Raw genomic sequence first — 19,042 nt, forward strand, 5'->3', positions numbered from 1 at the left:
AAAGTCAAAGATAAGATATGCAGTTTCAGAAAAATAAGTTCTATGGAAAAGTCAAGTAAGAGTTCAAAAGTGTTTTTTGCCTTTTATTTCATACTCTAAGTAGCACGCCTCATATTCCAGCTCATGGGCAACAAGACACTGTAGCAGGGAGAATACCACCTATTAACGGAGACCATTTACTTTCCATTACAGCAACCTTGCACTGAATGAACGCAAACAATTACCATGATTTTATAATGTAGAAGAACAGCTGCTAAAGTTACAGCGAATGTTTTTTCAATTAAGACAATCTTGATGACAGTCATTGGAAATGAATATAAGGATACAAAACCGCTGATAAAAGAAAATAAAGGGAAAGAGATGATTTACCAAGAAGCTAACATTATGTCCTAAAGCCTAGCAAGGACAAACAAGCTTGGATAGACATACGCTGGGGAAGCGTGTCATGCTGTTAGTATAAAAAAAGATCACTTTTTCTTAGGAAAAGGATTTAACTGCCTAGGAAGCTATGCACAAAGTTGCGTACCCAAGAGAGTGACAGCTGTGGACATCAATATATAATGGAACTGGGCTGGGTTTCTTTAAACCACTTAGATTAACGTCACGTTTTAAAGATGCTCATGTGAATTAAGCAGCTATTTCACAGGTTGGCCACTGCAAAAAGAGCAGGAAAGGCAAAACGCCCACCCAAAACACAGCTGCTGCAGAGAATTGGCCTGGAGCTGCTGCAGCAGGAGGCCCCAGCTCAGCTTCCTCATGTCCTGTTCATGCTTGAGGTGTGAAGCAACCCATGCTATTCCCCCAGCACTCATCCTCCTTCTCCTAGCCAGGATGGAAGCAAGGAATGAAATGACCCTCGATAATAGCGTTAGGGATGTAACCAGTTAGATGAAGTAAGGTACCGACCAGGGACTGATGGTGACCCAGTGGCTTAGCACAAAAAGGAGAAAAAGCAGTAAGAAGTTACATTTCTTCCTGGCTTCTTATCCCTTGCAGGTCTTCAGCTACAGGGTGGCAAATACATGCCCATACCCCAGAAAGAGACTTTCTTTTCTCCAAGCCACACACTGTGGCAAAAGCTTATACCAAAAAAAAAAAAAAATTTTTAAATTTAGTAATTTAAAGAGGGATGTGATTTAAATGACGGCATGCACTTGGTGTCCCCAGATGAGCTTGCAACACAGCAGAAGGAGTCTTGAGTATCTCTGACATCCAAACGAGTTCCCGGAACTTCCCAGGATGTTCTGCAACATGTTTAGCAATTTACTCTTAAATTACACCATCACTAAATTTATAACTACAGAGCCTGATCCAAACCCAAATGAAATTAACAGAAGGACCTCCACTGATTGGCCTATTGGCACACAAATCTTGGCTGATTTTTAACAAAGAATATGAAATATTACTATTTCTTTTAAAAAAACCCATATATTTTGCAGATAAATTTACAAAAGAAATGCAGAAATGCAGATACTCTAGAGCAATATCAAGTGCAAGCAGGTGGTACAGAATCTTCTTCCAAAGTCCTCTGCCAGAAACTCTTGAACTCTGTACATTTTGCAACAGTTCTCTTCTCAGATAAACCGAGCCAAGACGCACACAAATTTCATATGGATAAACAGGAAAGTAAATACAATTGAGCAAGTTCTTTCGGGTGCAGCATACAATTTAAAGTGAAAACTGCAAAGATCCAGGGCGTTTTGTTATTGCCCATTAAAACAACATCCCGAACGCGAAAATGAAAGGATAATGCCTCATGTGGATGCGCACTTCATTGACTTTAGTACTTCAGTATCTCCACAAATGCTTTGAACAATTCAAAGATAGTTCTATCAAACTCTCTAAAGTCTGTTAAAGTGGAATGAAACTTCCATGTAATTTAATTCCTGCTACTGGCCATGGCAAAAATAGTCACAGAAGAAGTCCCCCTTAATTTTTCCATGAGAAATGTGACTCCCTCAAGGTAAGACAGTAATTTTTACTGTAATTCAGTCACAGGAACAAAAAACACAATAGAAAGCGGATGTCCCTGTAGTGTGCGTTTATAACATCAGTAAGTTTCATTGCCTGGATTTCCATTCCAGCACATGCTAATCAAATTCTGATCTCATGATATAGTTATGAAAGTAACCAAAAATCTGATCAAATTGGATTTGTTCTATATACTTCCCGAGAGAAAAGCAAGTGGAACTCACTTTGAAAGCAGAGCATTCACTTTGGAGAACTAAAAAGTTAAGAAATGAGCGAGTGAGCCTCGAAAAAAAAGAAAAAAAAAAAAAAAAAGAAAAGGAAAAAAGGGGGACTGGAAATCATATGATATTTGAGGCTTGCTATTGATGCATATTTAAAGTGGCCAGATTTATAGATATTCATCCCTGAAATGCTCCTCCCAAATTTTAAGCATTGTACACTATTTAACACTGGGGTTTTTAAATAAAACCCTTAAATTAGTTCTTTAAGCACTCTTCTATCTGTGGATTTACAGAAGTCTTCACAAAGACAAAGGTCATTATTGCTTTCTTATGAGTGGGAAAAGTACAACAGAAATGCGGGTAATGATTTGCCCAGAGCCATAAAAAGGTTAATGCTGAAGCTAGAAAAAGAAATGTTTTCAGGTCGCTCTTTTCTCCTCTGGGTCTCCCTGCCCTATACTTATCAAGCACGTCTTGTTTAGGTAAAGAAAAACTCAAAGAATAAAACAATCAGTATTAAATAATTAACATTGCTCTTTTTCAATACTGTGCTTTGTAGATCAGGGCAGGGAGACAGATGTGTTTATAATGTTCAATCTGTTGAACCTGAAAATAAAGTGTAGACTGCTTAACCTAAATATAGTCATCAACTCATGGAGTTGCCACCGTATTCAGAGTATATGCCATGCAGCACTAGAAAAGATTTTGTAAAGCAAAATTCTGCTGAATGTGCTCATAAATATTAGAATATTCTTGATATGCTATGCTGAAAACATTCAATCTGAGCTGCGAGCAACCAACGTTGCATATCAATTTCTGGAAAATGCTAGTATTTGTATCCAGAGATACTACCAGCAATACAAAGTGGCAAGATACTGAAACTGGCATTACAATGCCTTACACAATTATTTTGGGTCAAAGTATCCCATTGTACATAAATTCACATAATGAAGTTCAGTACAAAGCAAACTAACAATGGACTTGGCACAGAGAAACAGATCAGCAGCTGCATTGGGAATTCAATAGAGAAAACTATTTTAATGCGCAATGTGTACATAAAATTGTCTTTGAAACTTGCTGAAGAATGCAAATAATATAAATTAGAATTAAAATTTCTTAAAAGAAAATTCAAGCTTGCTTAAAATATAAACCGATTCCAGAATCAAGGGTTTTTTAGAGCTGTGATTAGCTGATGAGAGGTGTTTTAGACAGATGATATAGTAGCTATGATGGCACTGTATCATTATTGCCTTGCTTTTCTTTTTTTTTTCCCCTCACTGGCAGTTATAGTTCATACACATGACTCTGAATACACTTTTTATAAAATCTTTTGGAGATACATTAAAAAGTCAGCAAATGACAGAAAACTTGTCTTGTTCTGTGGCAGGAGGAAAAAGGGAGCACATTATGATAATGCAGAGCAATGCAGGCATTATACAATACAAACAACGCTAAACAGTATCATCTAAAGAAAACACAAAGCAATCATTGATTTTTAATATCTGCATTAAAGGTCTCCATTCTAAGTAATTACATTCTGTAGGAAATATCTTTAAATGATGTCGTGCCTATTTACAAGGAATTAGGAGAATATTATACAAACAAGTGCAGGAAGAAAACATTTTGCTGTGACCATTTTTTCAACTACAATTCCTCCTCCAATATTTAAACCAGACATTACTACAACTGCTACAGAGAATACTGATTAAAAGAGGGGGGGTAGTTTGTTTGCTTTTTAAAGACAAATCTTTAGAGATTTTCTTCCCTTCCCTTTAGGGTGAATAATTGGCCAATTTTTTAGCATTTCTCTCTTTTTAGCATTTCAAAAGCCTGCTTCCATGCCAATGTACCCACCGGAGTCCTTACTCTGGAGACCAGGTCAGAGACAGCAGAGGGTTTTCAGAAGAGGGGAATGAGCATGTTGGCCACACAATATCCACATGCTAAAGCAACAGACTATTTTTGGACCTGGGGAAACCACTGGAAAGGTCTACGTATGGATGCAAACTCTATTGGTGGATCATGCAGCTGTCAGGTAAGATGAAGAGGATGACGATGTTCTTTAACCAGCCTTCATCTCTAGGCTGAAGCCCACCTGGGCCAGTACAAAGACTCCCATGAGGTGTCCTGCTTCCTCATCAAAATTGACTGTCCTGTCTCATGGAAGAGCTCCCTTTTAACTGTACCTGCAGTCCATCAGGTCCTATGGATATTTTAGCAGTTTCCAGGTATTGTGGAAGATGACAACGCCTGTGGTTTTGTAGGGCAAAGTCTGACTTGCTCAAGAGAAAAAACATCAGAGACAGGGCAAGAGAGGAGGAGAAAGCCCCTCACAAAATGGGAGCTAGATAGTTGGAAGGGAAAACCTTCTTGCAAGATCAAACATACGCCCCCACAAGTTTCCGTACCAGTCCGTTTTGAACCTTATTTGCTCCGCCTCAGCATTTGAATGAGGCTGAAAGTAAGGACAGAGACCCACCACTGGCTCTGTAGCACCGCCAAGCCTAACACTTGTGCTCTTTGCTATGGGGCAGGAAGAAATTGAGGAGCCTACTAACCTTCTGGCAACATCAAACGCTGTTTGCCCCCAATAACACAACCACCCCTGCTTTGCAGGAGGTGTTCAGCGATGCCTGCAAAGTAGCTCTGCGATACAAAGCATTACATGCACCTCTACTACAAAAACCCCAAAACCACAATGATGGCTGCTTTTATTTCACAGGTCTTCTGGCTCTACAAAAACACACAGAGAATAACTACCTGGATGTCCACTGTCAACACTGGCCCACTGAATGTGCAGAGTGACTTCCACCTTCACCGGTTACCTCAGAATCACTTCCCACAGCTGCCAGCCAACAGCCTGAACCTGACCTCCTACATTTATACTCTGATATACTCTACATCTCTAACTTTTAATTAAAAGAAGAAAAAAAAAAGTTCATCCAAATCATTCAAATGTTCCGTTTCTCCCAATTACTGTGGAATGCAGAGGTCATCATCATATTGCATCATTACATTGAGGAATAATCTAGCATGAAGTCCCATAAATTAGCTTAAATAGCTTGTGTGTTTTCATCCATAACAGCATATTTCATGAAGATATACCACTGCTTTTCTGTATACAAGGATCTAAATTGAACAGGCACATTAGATCTATTTTATATGAACTTTAATGAGAAAAGGCTGATAGGTTGTGGCGGTTTCCTATCTGTAAAGTTTAAACACTATGACAGAGAATAAAAAAGAGATCTTATTTGGTGGCTGCACATTAGCCCCTGATGCTTTAGATTGCCTTTTTTAGAGGAATGCACCATATTGCTACCATTTCTATTCAAAACAAGCTTGTGTTTTATAGAAAAGGGTTCAACATTTACAGTGACATCTATAAGAAAGCACAGACAGAAAACTCTAAAATGTAATTTACAACTCAATCTAAGGAATCATCCATTTAAAAAGAAGCGGTAACTGCATGATAAAAGCAGCCCAATCCATAGATTTTTATCAAGGGATGTTAGTTTAGGAGAATTTATATCAAACCCCAAATACCTCTGGTATTTTTACGTCCTGACAGTGCATCACCTTTCAAAAAAAAAAAAAAAACCCAAAAACAAAACAAAAAAAAAAACACATGAAAAAACCAACCAAACACCGTAATACACCTACACGCTATAAACAAGAAAGAATTCTTCTAGAACCTATGTTGCATGCTGAGCTCTTCAGAAAGAAAATAAAATCAGAGACAGAGTTCCATCAGTTTTGTTTTGGATCATTGGCGAGTACATATGTAATGACTTTCACCTCTTGAAACCTCTCTGCTTCATTCTTATGCATAGACTTGAAGGGACATTTATGTGTTTGGCTTGTTGCATCAATTCAGAGGATAGAGCTACTGTAAAAATTTACATTACTGCAGGCTTGCAGTGATGAAGCAGGCAAGCACAAGAAATAAGTTTTTATTGCATTTATTTCAGATTTGATGGAAAACTGTAGTCATATGGTACAACAATGCAATTTGATTTATTGATTAAATTACGTTTCATTTAAGCAGAATTTTTTTTCAAAAAGTTGGAATTTCAAGATAAATCACACCATCCTGATGGTGTTTCTCCTGAACTGATCGTGTATTTTAATTCCCTGCACCCACTTTAGTTTATAGTTGTGACACACGCAATGCACCAAGGACACTTACTGAAACTCAAAATTAATTGAGCAAAACAGGATTTTATATAGTACTCTCCACACCAAACTATTTATCAAAAATGGAAATAAATCAATTTTCATTTCTCCTGTAATGCATAAACTTGTCTATAACAAAGATGGCTCTTTAATGGATTTAGAGAATTCTTTAATAAATAAATATCTTTTTAAAATTTGGATGGTTAAGTTTTACTGTAACTCATTACTCTGTTGAAGGTCTTGGAATGACAGGGGGATCAATCCTTTGGTGAAGAACAGATTTTTTTAAGAACAAAGCAATGCTAATTTCCAACTACGGGTACAGCTCGCTGGCAGCTGGAGTAGACCTCCGAGCTTTTCCCCACTCCTGACAACAGCTTTTTTCCCATCTTTTTGAGGCGCAGGCTGAGGTAATTATGGGCTGGAAGAGTTCCCTGAACCTGCAGGCAGGATGGCACAGCGCAGGGATAGATTTAGATGCCTGAAAATGCTACGGGTCACCTTGCATTGAACTGCACCACGTGTTTCCAATAACTAATGTAAGTTTCAAACCCCTAAATTCCCAGACATGTCACTATTTCTCATACGCAATGCTACTTCTATTCATCTGATTTTTCTCCGTTTATGTCTCACCTCTGTTATTCCAAAACACTCAAAACAGAAAAACACTCAGTCCCAAAATAAATTTTAAATGCATATCCTTGGTTCTTATTATTGGGTTTTGTTAGTTTTTAATCTTTTTATGGAGTTAGTCAAAGCTGGTAAAGAGATTTCAGATTCAGTAGGTTTTCTAAATTTTTTTTGTCATCTTTTAAAACTATTGTATTACTAAAGATATCAAACCAGGTTATAATATAGTTGTTTTAAGACTGCAAATTCTTGCCCGCAATACCAATTATAAATAATAGGAATTAAAATCATTGTTGATACCTGTGGTTAAAGGCAGATGAGTGACACTAGTTAGACAGGTGAGAGTGAACCAGGTTGATGCTAACGTTGCTCCAGATAAAAGCAGCAGCAGTATAAACTTCAGCATGCCCCTGATAAAATCTGCAAATCTAAAGTAAAAGCACAGATCAGAGCAGTACAAATGCTGATTTTCTATTATTTAAATGCGATGCTTGACAATTAATTCAGCATATTCTCATTAAACATTTTGGAGACTATAAAAACAATTTTAAAATTTCCCATTTTCAGAAATATAAAAAAAAAAAGCATTTTTTTTTTTAGAATATAGAATGGTGATATTTCTAGCTGTCAAGAAGAGCAGCCATGGATTTTTTTAGCTGTCACAAAATAACAACCAAACCAGAACAATTCTCAAGGCATCAATTGAAAACACTTGGTATACAGGAAGGGTTTGGGTTTTTTTTTTCTTCTGCGTTTGTTGGACACAACATCACACCGCTACTTACATTGCTGTTTTGTCAGCGTTTGCCAGTCTCCCTTGGCAGACACACAGCTCAATTAGCATGTGAGGAAGCTGCTGCATTTCATTCAAGACAGAGTTAAGTGTCAAGATTCATTCCTGTGGGAAATGACAAAACTCCAAATACCAGAATCCCTAGATCGAAGATGACATGGAACAGCTTCTGAACCCTCAGATGCATTGGCGATGAAGCTCTGGGTGGCTTAGGCAAAGGAGGAACTCTACACAGGCACGCGTCGCCGGTAGCTGTTTTGGGTTGAAATGTTCCAGAAACCAAGGTCTTGGTGCAACTCCTCTCCTATACACGTGCCCCACTGACAGTCAGAGGAAGGACAGCCCCACAGAGGCAAATACGATCTTTATACCACCCGATGGTACAACTGCTTTTTTCATCTTTTTTATTTTTTCTTTCGAGGAGACAGAATGCGTTTGAGCAGAGCTCACATGGCATAATTATCAGTGCATCTGCTCTTTTCAAAAGGGATTTCAACACAGCTACTAAAAAAGATATATTAAAAAAGGCAATGCCATTTATCCACTAGTAATTTTCTATAATCTCCTGCTTAGGAAATGGGATTTTGGGCCGGATGGGTTAGGTATGCATGTCTAAAGAATGTCTTCTGTCCTCACGGCCTCCTACCTCAGTTAGGCAGCACAATCCACCTAGGTTGGTCCATGATGACATCTGCCCTGTCAGGTAACTGCCTCCTCTCCCTCTTCCAAAGACCACTTTACAGGCAGACAACATATAGCTTATTTGATAAAACAGATAATGCTACCAACATTTTGAGAAGTAGGAAACCTAGCTGTACATACACCATAAGAGATGTACACGTAAATCAATCAAAAAAAAAAAAAACCAAAAACTAAACCAAAACACACCCCCACTTCTTTCCTCTTATTTTGATTCTCCCTGTGCTCTAATTCCACATTGAATTTAGCAGTGAGTAATTCAATAAGCAGTAGAGGAAGATCAATGCTGCATATAATCTTAAAAGTTTATGACTGCAGTGTTCAAGTGGCTTATGCATTAATCTCTAACAGTCAGAGGTTAGCTGCTACTCTTGTTTTTTTCTGACAATCCAAATCCAGCAATCAGGATCACCTCCTCTCAGTGGTTTGCCAGTTTCTTTAATTATTCTTTGAGATCACTGGGGTCAAAATCAGCAATTTCAAAAGCTTCTCAGAAGCATCTTGAAGTGTAAACTTTAGATGTCTTCCACAGAGACTCCTCACTTCGCCTGCCAGTAAACATCACTATTCCCTTTCCTCACAGGCAAGAGCAGCTACATATATATCCCATCTAATGAAACACAGCGTGAGAAATGCCAGCCTTCAGGGGGGGACATCCACAGACAACAGGTCTGGAAGGGATCTCCAGGGGGTCCACCATCTCTATCCTACCACCAGGGATATGTGGGGATGGGAGGACAATATGCAACTAAACCATTCAAGATAGTTAAGGGGAGCAAATATCTACCTTTACTGAGCAGCTGCAATTCTTTTTGACACAAAGATCCTGGTTGGGGTATCAGGGGTAGCTGTGTGCTCCAAGGAGCTCTCAGACATCACAGGACTCCAGAAGGGTCAAGTACAAACAGAAAAGTTTATGCAGCTACTAAATTCAGCCAGCAACAGAAATAATGGGAAAAAATGACACAGCAAACTAGCCTGAACTTGATAATCAAGGGACTTCTGCTTCTTGTCTGGTTACAGGAGAATAAAGAAGACTGTAAATCTAGTCAACTCTTCAGAATACTTGTTTCAATCAAAAAATGAGAGAAATCAATTTTATCCTCTGACCCCAGTATCTGCTTTCAAAACCCTCTGTTCTGTTTAAATCCTCCTTCATCATCTAGCATGCAAGGGGATGTTTGCAGCTCCTAAAAAAGCGGGCACGCCAGGAGAGAAGGTGTATGCTGACCCGGACACAGACCTCTGAGCCTACTGCTAGTAACAGCCTCCTGCAACCCAGCAAATCCAGCCCTGGGCTGGAACCTGCAGTTAAAATCACAAACCTGCATTGCTGACAGCACTGTCTGTTGCTAAGGAAATTATCACCATGTCATAAAGTTTCAGCATTTTGACTACACTGCAGGTTAAAAGCAGGAAGAAAAACCAAGCCATGGAAGACAAAACCTCAGAAATATCTACGATCATTAGCAAATGTGGCAAAAAAATAAAAAAAAAAATCTGAGAAAAGGCAATAGATTTATGTTTCCATGCAATGATATGAATGTCGCTCTTTGACACTGCTTTTCTTCAAACCAGTATCATTTGAAAGCTGCCAGCAAAGGGTACAGGCACCTGCCAGCTGCCCAAAATAGCCCAGGCTTTTCAATTATAAAAATGCATCACACAAATTAGCTAAACATATCTAAGTTCAGGGCTATCAGGACAGGAGTGGGTGGAGAGCAGGAGGATTTATGTATTGTGCTGAGGAAAACTTGCACCATTTTGAAAATGAGATAGATAAACAAATTTCCAAACTGAGCGTTACTTTAAATATAGATGATTTAACACCCACTGTGATGTTCAGGACCAAATGCTTCAGGGCAAGGCTCACATTGTTACAGTTCTAAATGATAGAATCTGCATTGACAAAAATGGAAGGAGCAAATTCCTAAACTGCAGCAATTTTGCTTTCAAAAATTAGCAGAAAAAAAATCAGAAAAGAATCCCCAAAACAAAACCCAACAGCTTCTTGATGAAGGTGGTTAAGGGAGAGAGCTGCTTGCTTGGCAAATCACAGTTCTGACACTGAAATACATCAACTTGTCAGCCTTGACAAGAATCATTACTTAATTTTCCTAATTACAACTTTCAGCAGATTACAGTCAGACTCGTCATTGATTCAGCCCTACATAGATAAATGCTGAATGGGCCTAGGAGAGAGAGTCATCCATCAGGAGTGACAAATCATCTCCTCCCTCCCTTTCTGTGTGCAAACCCTCCCATTTGAACTGTGTATTGCCCAAGTTAGAAAGACATATTTGGAGGCTGACTATTGGTATTTTTTTAATTTACTCAAAAGCAAAGCTCTGAATGCTACAAAATACTGGTATTCAACGAGGTTTGAAAGCAATTTTAAAGCAGTTAAAGAGACTGTCAGCATTTCCTGAAACTTAACCCAGGCAATATATTAAATAAATTAATCTACCATAAAGATTGAGATTTGCATGTTGGCATTGAGTCAGCAGATTCTCTCCTAACAAAGTTAAGTGAACTGCTAAGGGTGCCCCTCTAATATTGAAATATCGAAAATATATGAAAAATTAACCCATGATGGAAAGGATTAAACTGGCACGCTATCTGCTTCAGCGTGTAACCTGCTACGGCACCTCACTTACAGCAGTTGGTTTTAAACATCTACTTATCTTAGAGACAAAACATCATATCTGACCTTAGCTAATCAAAAGTAACTCTTTTTAGAGGAAATCACAGTGTGAACTTGGTTTCGATAGATTAAGTCCTTTGGCCTGCATCTGGAGTGGACGGGAGGGAAGCGCTTGCTCTTTTTCCTCTGGGTCAGGATTTTTTTTCTCTCCCTCCATCGCAGTTGCTAGGCAGCCTGCAAAATGTCAGGATGAGAGACCTCACATTTCTTTATGCATTGTGTACTCTGATGATGCGCAGCAAGTGAAAAAAAAAAAAAAAAAAGAGAACTTCAATTTCCATCCTAAAAAGATGCCTCTCTGGGTCCACAATCCCACAACGACCGCAATGATGACAGACTTTGCACTTGCGCTAAACTCTTTGCAGAACTGGAGTCTAAAGAGTGGACATAGAGAAGCCAGGACAATGCTCCACCACATGCAAGGGGAACATGTGGCTGGTTTTAATCAGTTTTATAAACTCACTGCTTGAGTACCTCATAAAAGATTTTTTTTCTCCCCCACCCCTTTTTTTTTTTATAAAAAGGGAACCTCAATGAAGAAAAAGCAGCAGTGTTTTGGAAGAGCAATCCAGTCCTTGCTTTTCCGCTCCCCATGCCATCAGCATTCATGATGGCCAAAGAGAGCTGTGTCTGGCTATTTATAAAGTGTAGGTATAACCATGCTACCCATAGCAGTACAGCAAAAAATAGTTAGGCCATCTAAGAATACAGCAACTTGGCCAAAACAGGCCCAGACTAATTTCTCTGTCGAGGAATGTAATGTTATTCAGGGTAGGCTGCTTGTGCTACATTCTCAATATCCCTTTGGGAATCAGTATGCCCAAAAGCGTTGATGGAAGAGGAGAGACACTAATTTCCTCAATGTTTTCCAAATGTGCTACAATGGGTTCTCCCTCATACCAGGCAGCTGAATTCACAAGGCCTGTGTTTAAAAGCAGCATACAGGAAGCACTTGTCAGGACTAAGAGTATGGCTTGCCAAATTGAGGTACACACGTGGAGTTCTCAACCCCCAGCAACCAACTAACATGGAATATAAAAATCATTGCTTTACACAAAATACATCATAACCCCAGAACTATGTTTTTTCCATTTCAAGTACGTAGAAAATGAGAGAAAACAACTTATGTTATTAAGACGATAAGCTAAATGACAATCACAGTTGAAGAAATGGAGAAGGACATGTAATTATTCCTACCTTGCCATTGCTATGCCAACAACACAACCTCCAACTATAGACCAAAATCCAATCCAGCCTGCATCTACCTGACAGGAAAAAAAACCACAACAAAACAAAACAGAGGAATGTGTTAAAGCTGAGAAAATAAGATGATAAGATGTTACTTCCAAAACAAATGGTATGCAGGAGCTGCAAACTGCTAGCAACAGCCCCCGACAATAATCTGAAGTCCAAGACTTTTTCTAGGATACTCAAGAGGAAATAAATTCACTAAAAGAAAGCATGACTAAGTAGCCTATGCCCTAAATGTGACCTCTCTTTACAGAGGCTGAGTAATGGCCTCTGGATTTTCATAATACTCTATCAAAAGCCTAGAAATCCTCTTCTCCCCACTTCATCATTTCCACCTGGTAAACATTATTTTCTTTTACTAAAGGTGCAGGAGCCAACAATACTCCTGTTTGTTTACGTATCTCTTCCTTCTTGTCAAAAGGTGCATATGGTTCTGAAACACCCACTGCTGGTAGAGAGTCAGCAAGGAAAACCGTGACAGTCTGGGATGCCAAAGCCACAGTTTACTTTTTTTAAAGTTTCAGGAGAAAAGTTGTCTGTATGTATTAATAACAGCTTAAACATAAAAACCTGATAAAATTGTACGCTAGTGCAAAATAAAAACATGCCCCTTACAAAATAGCCACTTACTGATTACCAGTCAGGAGATACTTACTTGGCTTACGTGAACTGGCGTTAATATCAAATCCAGAACACCAGACCAGCCAGAGAAAACACCCAGTGGTATAGCATAAGCTAAAGCAATCATCAAGAATCGGAAATTGCTGTGAAAACAAAACATATGCAATTAGCTGCATCTTATACTAGAAATTACACCAAGATTAGCTGCTAGAGCAAATGACACCCTAGAACCTATATTCTGCCCATCAAGAAAAACAGCAGAGGTCTGAAGAGGAAATGAGCCAGGAAAAACAAGAAAGGTATCCAGCCATGTCACTGAAATTCCAGTGACTGAGATGTTACTGGTTTAGCACTGTGATAATAAAAAAAATCCAGCCTCTCTACGTAGTTCAAAGACTTTTTTAACATGCCGAGCTCATGTGTTTCTCATTTCCTCAAGCAAATCTTCCACGCATTTGCATGGGCAACCTACTTAGCCTAAGAATATGTCAGGAACAACGAGCACTAATTTAAATGACAAAAAGTGTATTTCAAGAATAAAATCAGAGATTCATACTTTTTGAACTGTACCTTTTTTTTTTTTTCATTAAACTGTTTTACTTCTCTTTATTTTGGTGAAAAGCAGGGAGAGCTCTGGGAATGAGATGGGTACAGTTGCGAGTGGAAAATTTTGACAGCTTGAACTGTCAAAAACCAGAGACAAGTATAATATTCTGCTCTAAACAGTCAAAGTGTTTGCTTTTTCCTCCCAATTAAAACTATTCAACCTTTAGCATTCAGTGAAGATGAAGCAGTCAAAGCTGTGTCATCATCTTCATCGTATACAGCTAAACAGGAGTTGGCAGATGAATACCACCACCAATCTCCCCCACCCACCCATCGTAACCAAAACCAAATGTGAAATCTTTGCTAAGAGATACCCAGCTTTTCCTCAAAAACATTTCAATTTGAGAATAAAACCAGAAAATACACTTTGGACTCTGCAACAGTGATATTTTAAAGTGAAGAGATTTTACGGTGATTCCAAGGTTATCCCACGGGATATCTGTGTAACCACAAAATGTGGCTCCCCTCATTCGCAAATAATTTACATAAAATTGATCCTGATACAGTACCCGTTCCTTGGCATGAACCAGCAATTTGATAGCACACAGTTATGAAAGCCAAGAGGGAGGGAAAAAACTTCAAATACTCGTCAAAACATTCAGAGGTTTGCAGCTTACGCTGTTTTACTCCCCTAGAAGATCCACGCACAGCACACCAGCCAGCATTTTTTTGCACTGTTCTTTTTCACACATCCTCTTCTTGAATAACACATTTCTATCGCATGAACATATCCTCCTCTTTCAATATCATTCACGTCAGATTTTTTTTTTTTTAATGCAAAGAAGAACAACTCCCAAACTTTCAGCTCTTCCACACACTGCCTGTATTTCTCTGAATGCTAAAGCGTTTGCTGTCTTCTGACAACTCACTTTCTCTCTTAAGAACGCCATACTCTCATCCTCGTCTATCTTGCATCATCTTGGCATCTCTTAAGGCATGTTTTCTGATGCTATTTAATGCTACACATGTAAAAGCTGATTCAACATCTGTAGAATAAAATAAAAGAGAAAGGACCCGTTTTGCATGGACATTACATCGCAATGTCGTAGACTGCAAAGAGGGAACAAGTCTGAATGCACTGTTCTGAAATAGCACTTTGGGTATCTGAACCTCATCTTCATTGAAGAGCTACCTTTGGTGGGGATGAGTACGTTGCAACTTGACTGAGATCTCCTGTGGCGTATTTGTCTTGTGTGACTCAAGCAACAAGACAGACTGGCACATGGGATAGCTGCTCTGTGCCACGTCCAACTCTACTGCCAATACTAGAGAACCAGCTCTGCAAAATAACATCCTCCAGTAACAGAGGCTCCCACCCTGTCACCCTGCCTAGTCTCCGGGTTAAAGAAGGTGACCAGGAGAAAGGTGACCAGGTGACCAGGAGGGTGCGTGGCAGTGACAAAGCAGCACCGATCACCACATGCCATTCTGTCCCCTTGTCCAGCAGGAGCTAGCGCTGCCTGCGTGAAGTGCTAAAGGTACTTGAAACACACATCTTAAGTAGCAGCTCCGCTTTTCATGGCTCCACTCACTTGTATTTGTTGTTGAAATTTTGCAATGGCTCCACTGAAAATAGAAAAATGTGCTGTCTGTCACACCATCAGCTGGTGAACCCACACTGTTTTCCATCGTATCAGCCCTTATGACAGGATATCAGCTTTAGCCTCTCTGTTAAACCGTTCTGCTGGAATACGAATTGGCTTTTTCTTCTGTTTTTTCAGAAACCGACTTAATGCCACTAGAATCTGTGAGACGGGCTGGTTCAGAGGGGAGCCCGTCAAAGTCAGTCACCATTTTCAGAGTAACTTTGACAGTGCCTACTAACATCAGGCACACTCTGAGCAGCTTCCATCACTGGATGGTGGTGTCATATGGAAGTTTCATTAAAGAAATAATGATGCACAAAAACCCTGTTATGAAATTTCAGAATTGCTTACACAGTCCCCTGAAAATATAAAAGGCTAAAAGCATCTAATTACTTCAAAGCAACAATCACAACATATTTTCTTAATGCAGATTTTAAGACTTATCAACTATTTACTTGTATTTTTCCATGGAAATTTGTGGTGTATTCTAAAATAGAAGGGGAAAAAACAAGTCATACTTGCTTCACCCAAGAAACTGAGAAAGGGCACTGTACTTTTTCTAATAGAAATTCAAACTACACTTGTCACAGTGTGTGATTGACTGTTAAAAGATTTGGGCTTAGCTCCCAAATCATGACTAATCTGTCATTTCCCACTACAGGCGGAGAGAGTTGGTATCAGGAGATAACCTCAGATCAGCTAATCATTACACTCTGTCAGAAGTAGGAATCCTCCAAATCATAAGGAAGAACCAAGTTCCTAAGCAAGTCCCCAAAAAATGGCTTACAGGGGATGGTTGACCCTAAGAAGATACATGTAACTCTGCAAGAAGCAGCTCATGAAGATGACTGCTCAAGGACCTGAAGCTATGAAGGAGTGTGGGAGCTGCAAGATGTGATAGATCCCTTTGGCGTCCAAGGAAAAAGGTCAATGACTTCAATGGTAAAGTTATGCTACGCTGCTTTATTTTGAAGTGTAAAACTGCAGCCTGTGCAGAAGAGGGAAATGATGAACATCCCAATACTCATGAGTGTTTTTTGGTGCATAGTTGGGTCAGCCCACCAGCTCACATACATCCTAAATGCTTTACACACAGTAGTTATACCAGAGGGTAAGTCTGCAATAAGGGGAAATCATGATTTCCTGGTACTTATCAGCTGATTACCTTCAGTCTACACCATTAAGTCAAAAGAAAGGCTCTCTGTGCCAAGAATTATGAAGCCTAGATTAGGCAGGCAACAAGAGCTTTAGAAGCCTAACGAACCAGATGATGGATTTCTCTTGAAGCACGGCAGATACCATTTGCTTTTATAAAACCCCCTTGCTTGATGGATTGTTGCTGAAAGGCTCCCCAAGATAAGTGGGTTTAATGATGAACCGTTGATTGTTGCATGTACAGAGGAATCAAGAAGTGCCTTTGATAAGGCGTAGCATGGAAGAATGCATAAAGACCAGAGGGAACGGGAGATATAATGATCTACCTGACTGCATTTCAAAAAAACCTCTTGGTTCTTGGAGAGACTATAAACCATGCTCATCATTTAAGCGTCCAGTTTGTTTTCTTAAGTATCATTGATTGTCAATAGTAAGCCAACTTTGCTGTTTACCTCTTGACCTTACCAGTATTGTAGGTCCACTGTTTACAACACTTTGAACAAGCAATCTAATGGTTATAAAGCTCCCAAATGAAGTACTGTCAACAGAAATTTTATATTTCACCTGCGGAGTCAGTTACTGTTTGGATTTCTATTCAACAGCAACATTTTTACAACATGGCCCTCAGGCAGGGTCTCACTGCACACCAGCTTAGATGCATAACAGCATTATTTTGTGTGTGCTAAGTGTCCGTATGGGAATTGCCTTTTTTTTTAATATCTTGAGTAGGTCACTTTGCAGACTAACCAGCTGTATTCACACCTTCTCCCAACTGCCAGCCTGCTCCAGGATGAAGACACAGCATTAAGCATCTTGTCAACTATTTACTCCCCCAAACTCAAACAAAAGCTTCCAAAAACAAAAGAAAAAAACCTAATGGCAACAAGGGATAAGTTGTTTTTGCTGGCTCTAAATACACTTTTGTAAAGTACAACCCACACTAGGTCTGTAACAATTAAATGTCTAAAGCTCCACAATTATTAAGTTTCAAGCAGCCCTTTGTACGCAGATTCAGCTCCTATCACTACATCACACAAGAAACAATTACAGCAAGAGTCTGAAGTTCCTCAGTGAAGTAAGCCACACTCTGCACCACAGGAGCAGTTCTTCTTTGCCCCAGGAAGCTCATTGGTGCAGTATCACGTACAGGGCTTCACAATTATTCAGCATTAATATTACAGTTGCTCCTCTGAGATCAGATTCCCATTACACAAGACATTGTACAAAAACTAGGGGGACAGAACTGTGTCCTACCAAAAGAGCCCAAGTGGAAGAAGCTGCAAAGCCAGAGGTGTCACTTTCTTTATAACCCTTTCTTTTAGCCCCCAAAATTTAAAGGAAACTAACTCACGTTTGAACCTGTCCAGAAACACATCTGGAGACACTTCTCCTATTCCCACTTGATAATTTAACATACAATTAATGAGATTTAATAGATCAAATAACGGTTTCAAATAGTTCATCCATTGCTCCCACAGCTGAATGAAAGCAGCTCAATACTCCTTTGAATGACATGCAAACCCCAAATTCATTCCAATATAATAAGCATGGAAGAAAGCAGCTTATTAGTTAGTTATGCCCAGTGTTGTTAATTGTTATCATCTCACACCTAGCAGTACGCACACTGTTAACAATCTTGTATAACCTGATGTACCAGAAGCATTGCATAAGAAAAGCCATGCTAACAGGATGACTAAAGCAGTGTTGGTGCTGAAGGACTTTGGCATGAAAGCTTGAGATATACCCAATGATTTAAAATTTAATGTCTGCTTTTTAGCAGTTAGCATCCTTTTATGTCTCAGCATTAATATTTAATTTTATTTTGTTTTAAAGCACTACAAACCAACTTGTTTGCTCAATGAGAAGATTAAAGCACACTTGTTTTTATTTATTTAGGTGCTGATCTGCTTTGAAGTGGAAACCCAGTGAGGACCCACCTTAAGAGTCTGCAAAAACTTCTCCTGTAGCTGAGCCGTTGACTCGCCGCAGCCACGCTGGGAGGGAATGGGGGGCGCGAGGGGAAGTAGGCCAACGCTGCGGAAAATATCAGGGAAACCATTCCAAATTCTAAACAAGAGGGCAAAGAAAAACAAAACCGAGAACAGATGTTAGCATCAAAAGACTTTTTTCAGCACAGTATTTTTATCAGCCAGCCTCTGATACGTAAATCCCACCACAAGTGCTTTACTGCTCCCGACAACAGAACTCCATAACTTGAAGGAGAATTTCTTTTTTCCTCCCCAAGCAAGATTTCAAATTGAGATGGAGAATCAATGAGATGGGCAAATACTGGCTGTCCATTCCAGTGACAGGAGCTGCAGAGCACCAGGCTCACACATGGGGAACTCAGCGAAGCACCAAGGAAAGGTTTTGCTTTGTCTCTTTAGAGAGAACTGGATTATGAAGATTTGGCCGTGTTTCATTGCGATGGAAGTAACGCAGTGCAGGTAATAGTGTGCTAGAGACTAGACAGATGGGACTGGGGAAGTCCCAGGGCACAGAATGACAATTACTCAGCGCACAGGATGATGAAGGCAAACAAAAGGTCAAGCAAGGCAGCATCTCGGACACAAACAGTATTAGATGGCAACAGAATATAAAGAGAAAAGTGTAGGAGCAGCCATGGCTC

General features: G+C 39.5%; 1 protein-coding gene across 1 annotated transcript in view; it reads right to left on the minus strand.

The window, feature by feature from the left end:
- The window catches only part of SLC49A4 (solute carrier family 49 member 4), a 65,310-nt gene that overhangs the window by 7,128 nt on the left and 39,140 nt on the right, over positions 1 to 19,042 (minus strand). The window contains exons 4-7 of the mRNA XM_074145649.1: positions 18,351 to 18,480; positions 13,101 to 13,209; positions 12,392 to 12,459; positions 7,299 to 7,426 (exon numbers count right to left, since the gene is read on the minus strand). Coding sequence (XP_074001750.1) covers positions 7,299 to 7,426; positions 12,392 to 12,459; positions 13,101 to 13,209; positions 18,351 to 18,480 — 435 coding nt within the window. The remainder of the gene's footprint in view (positions 1 to 7,298; positions 7,427 to 12,391; positions 12,460 to 13,100; positions 13,210 to 18,350; positions 18,481 to 19,042) is intronic.

Source organism: Numenius arquata, chromosome 3, assembly GCF_964106895.1.
Source record: "Numenius arquata chromosome 3, bNumArq3.hap1.1, whole genome shotgun sequence".
In the NCBI taxonomy this organism is placed as follows: Eukaryota; Metazoa; Chordata; class Aves; order Charadriiformes; family Scolopacidae; genus Numenius; species Numenius arquata.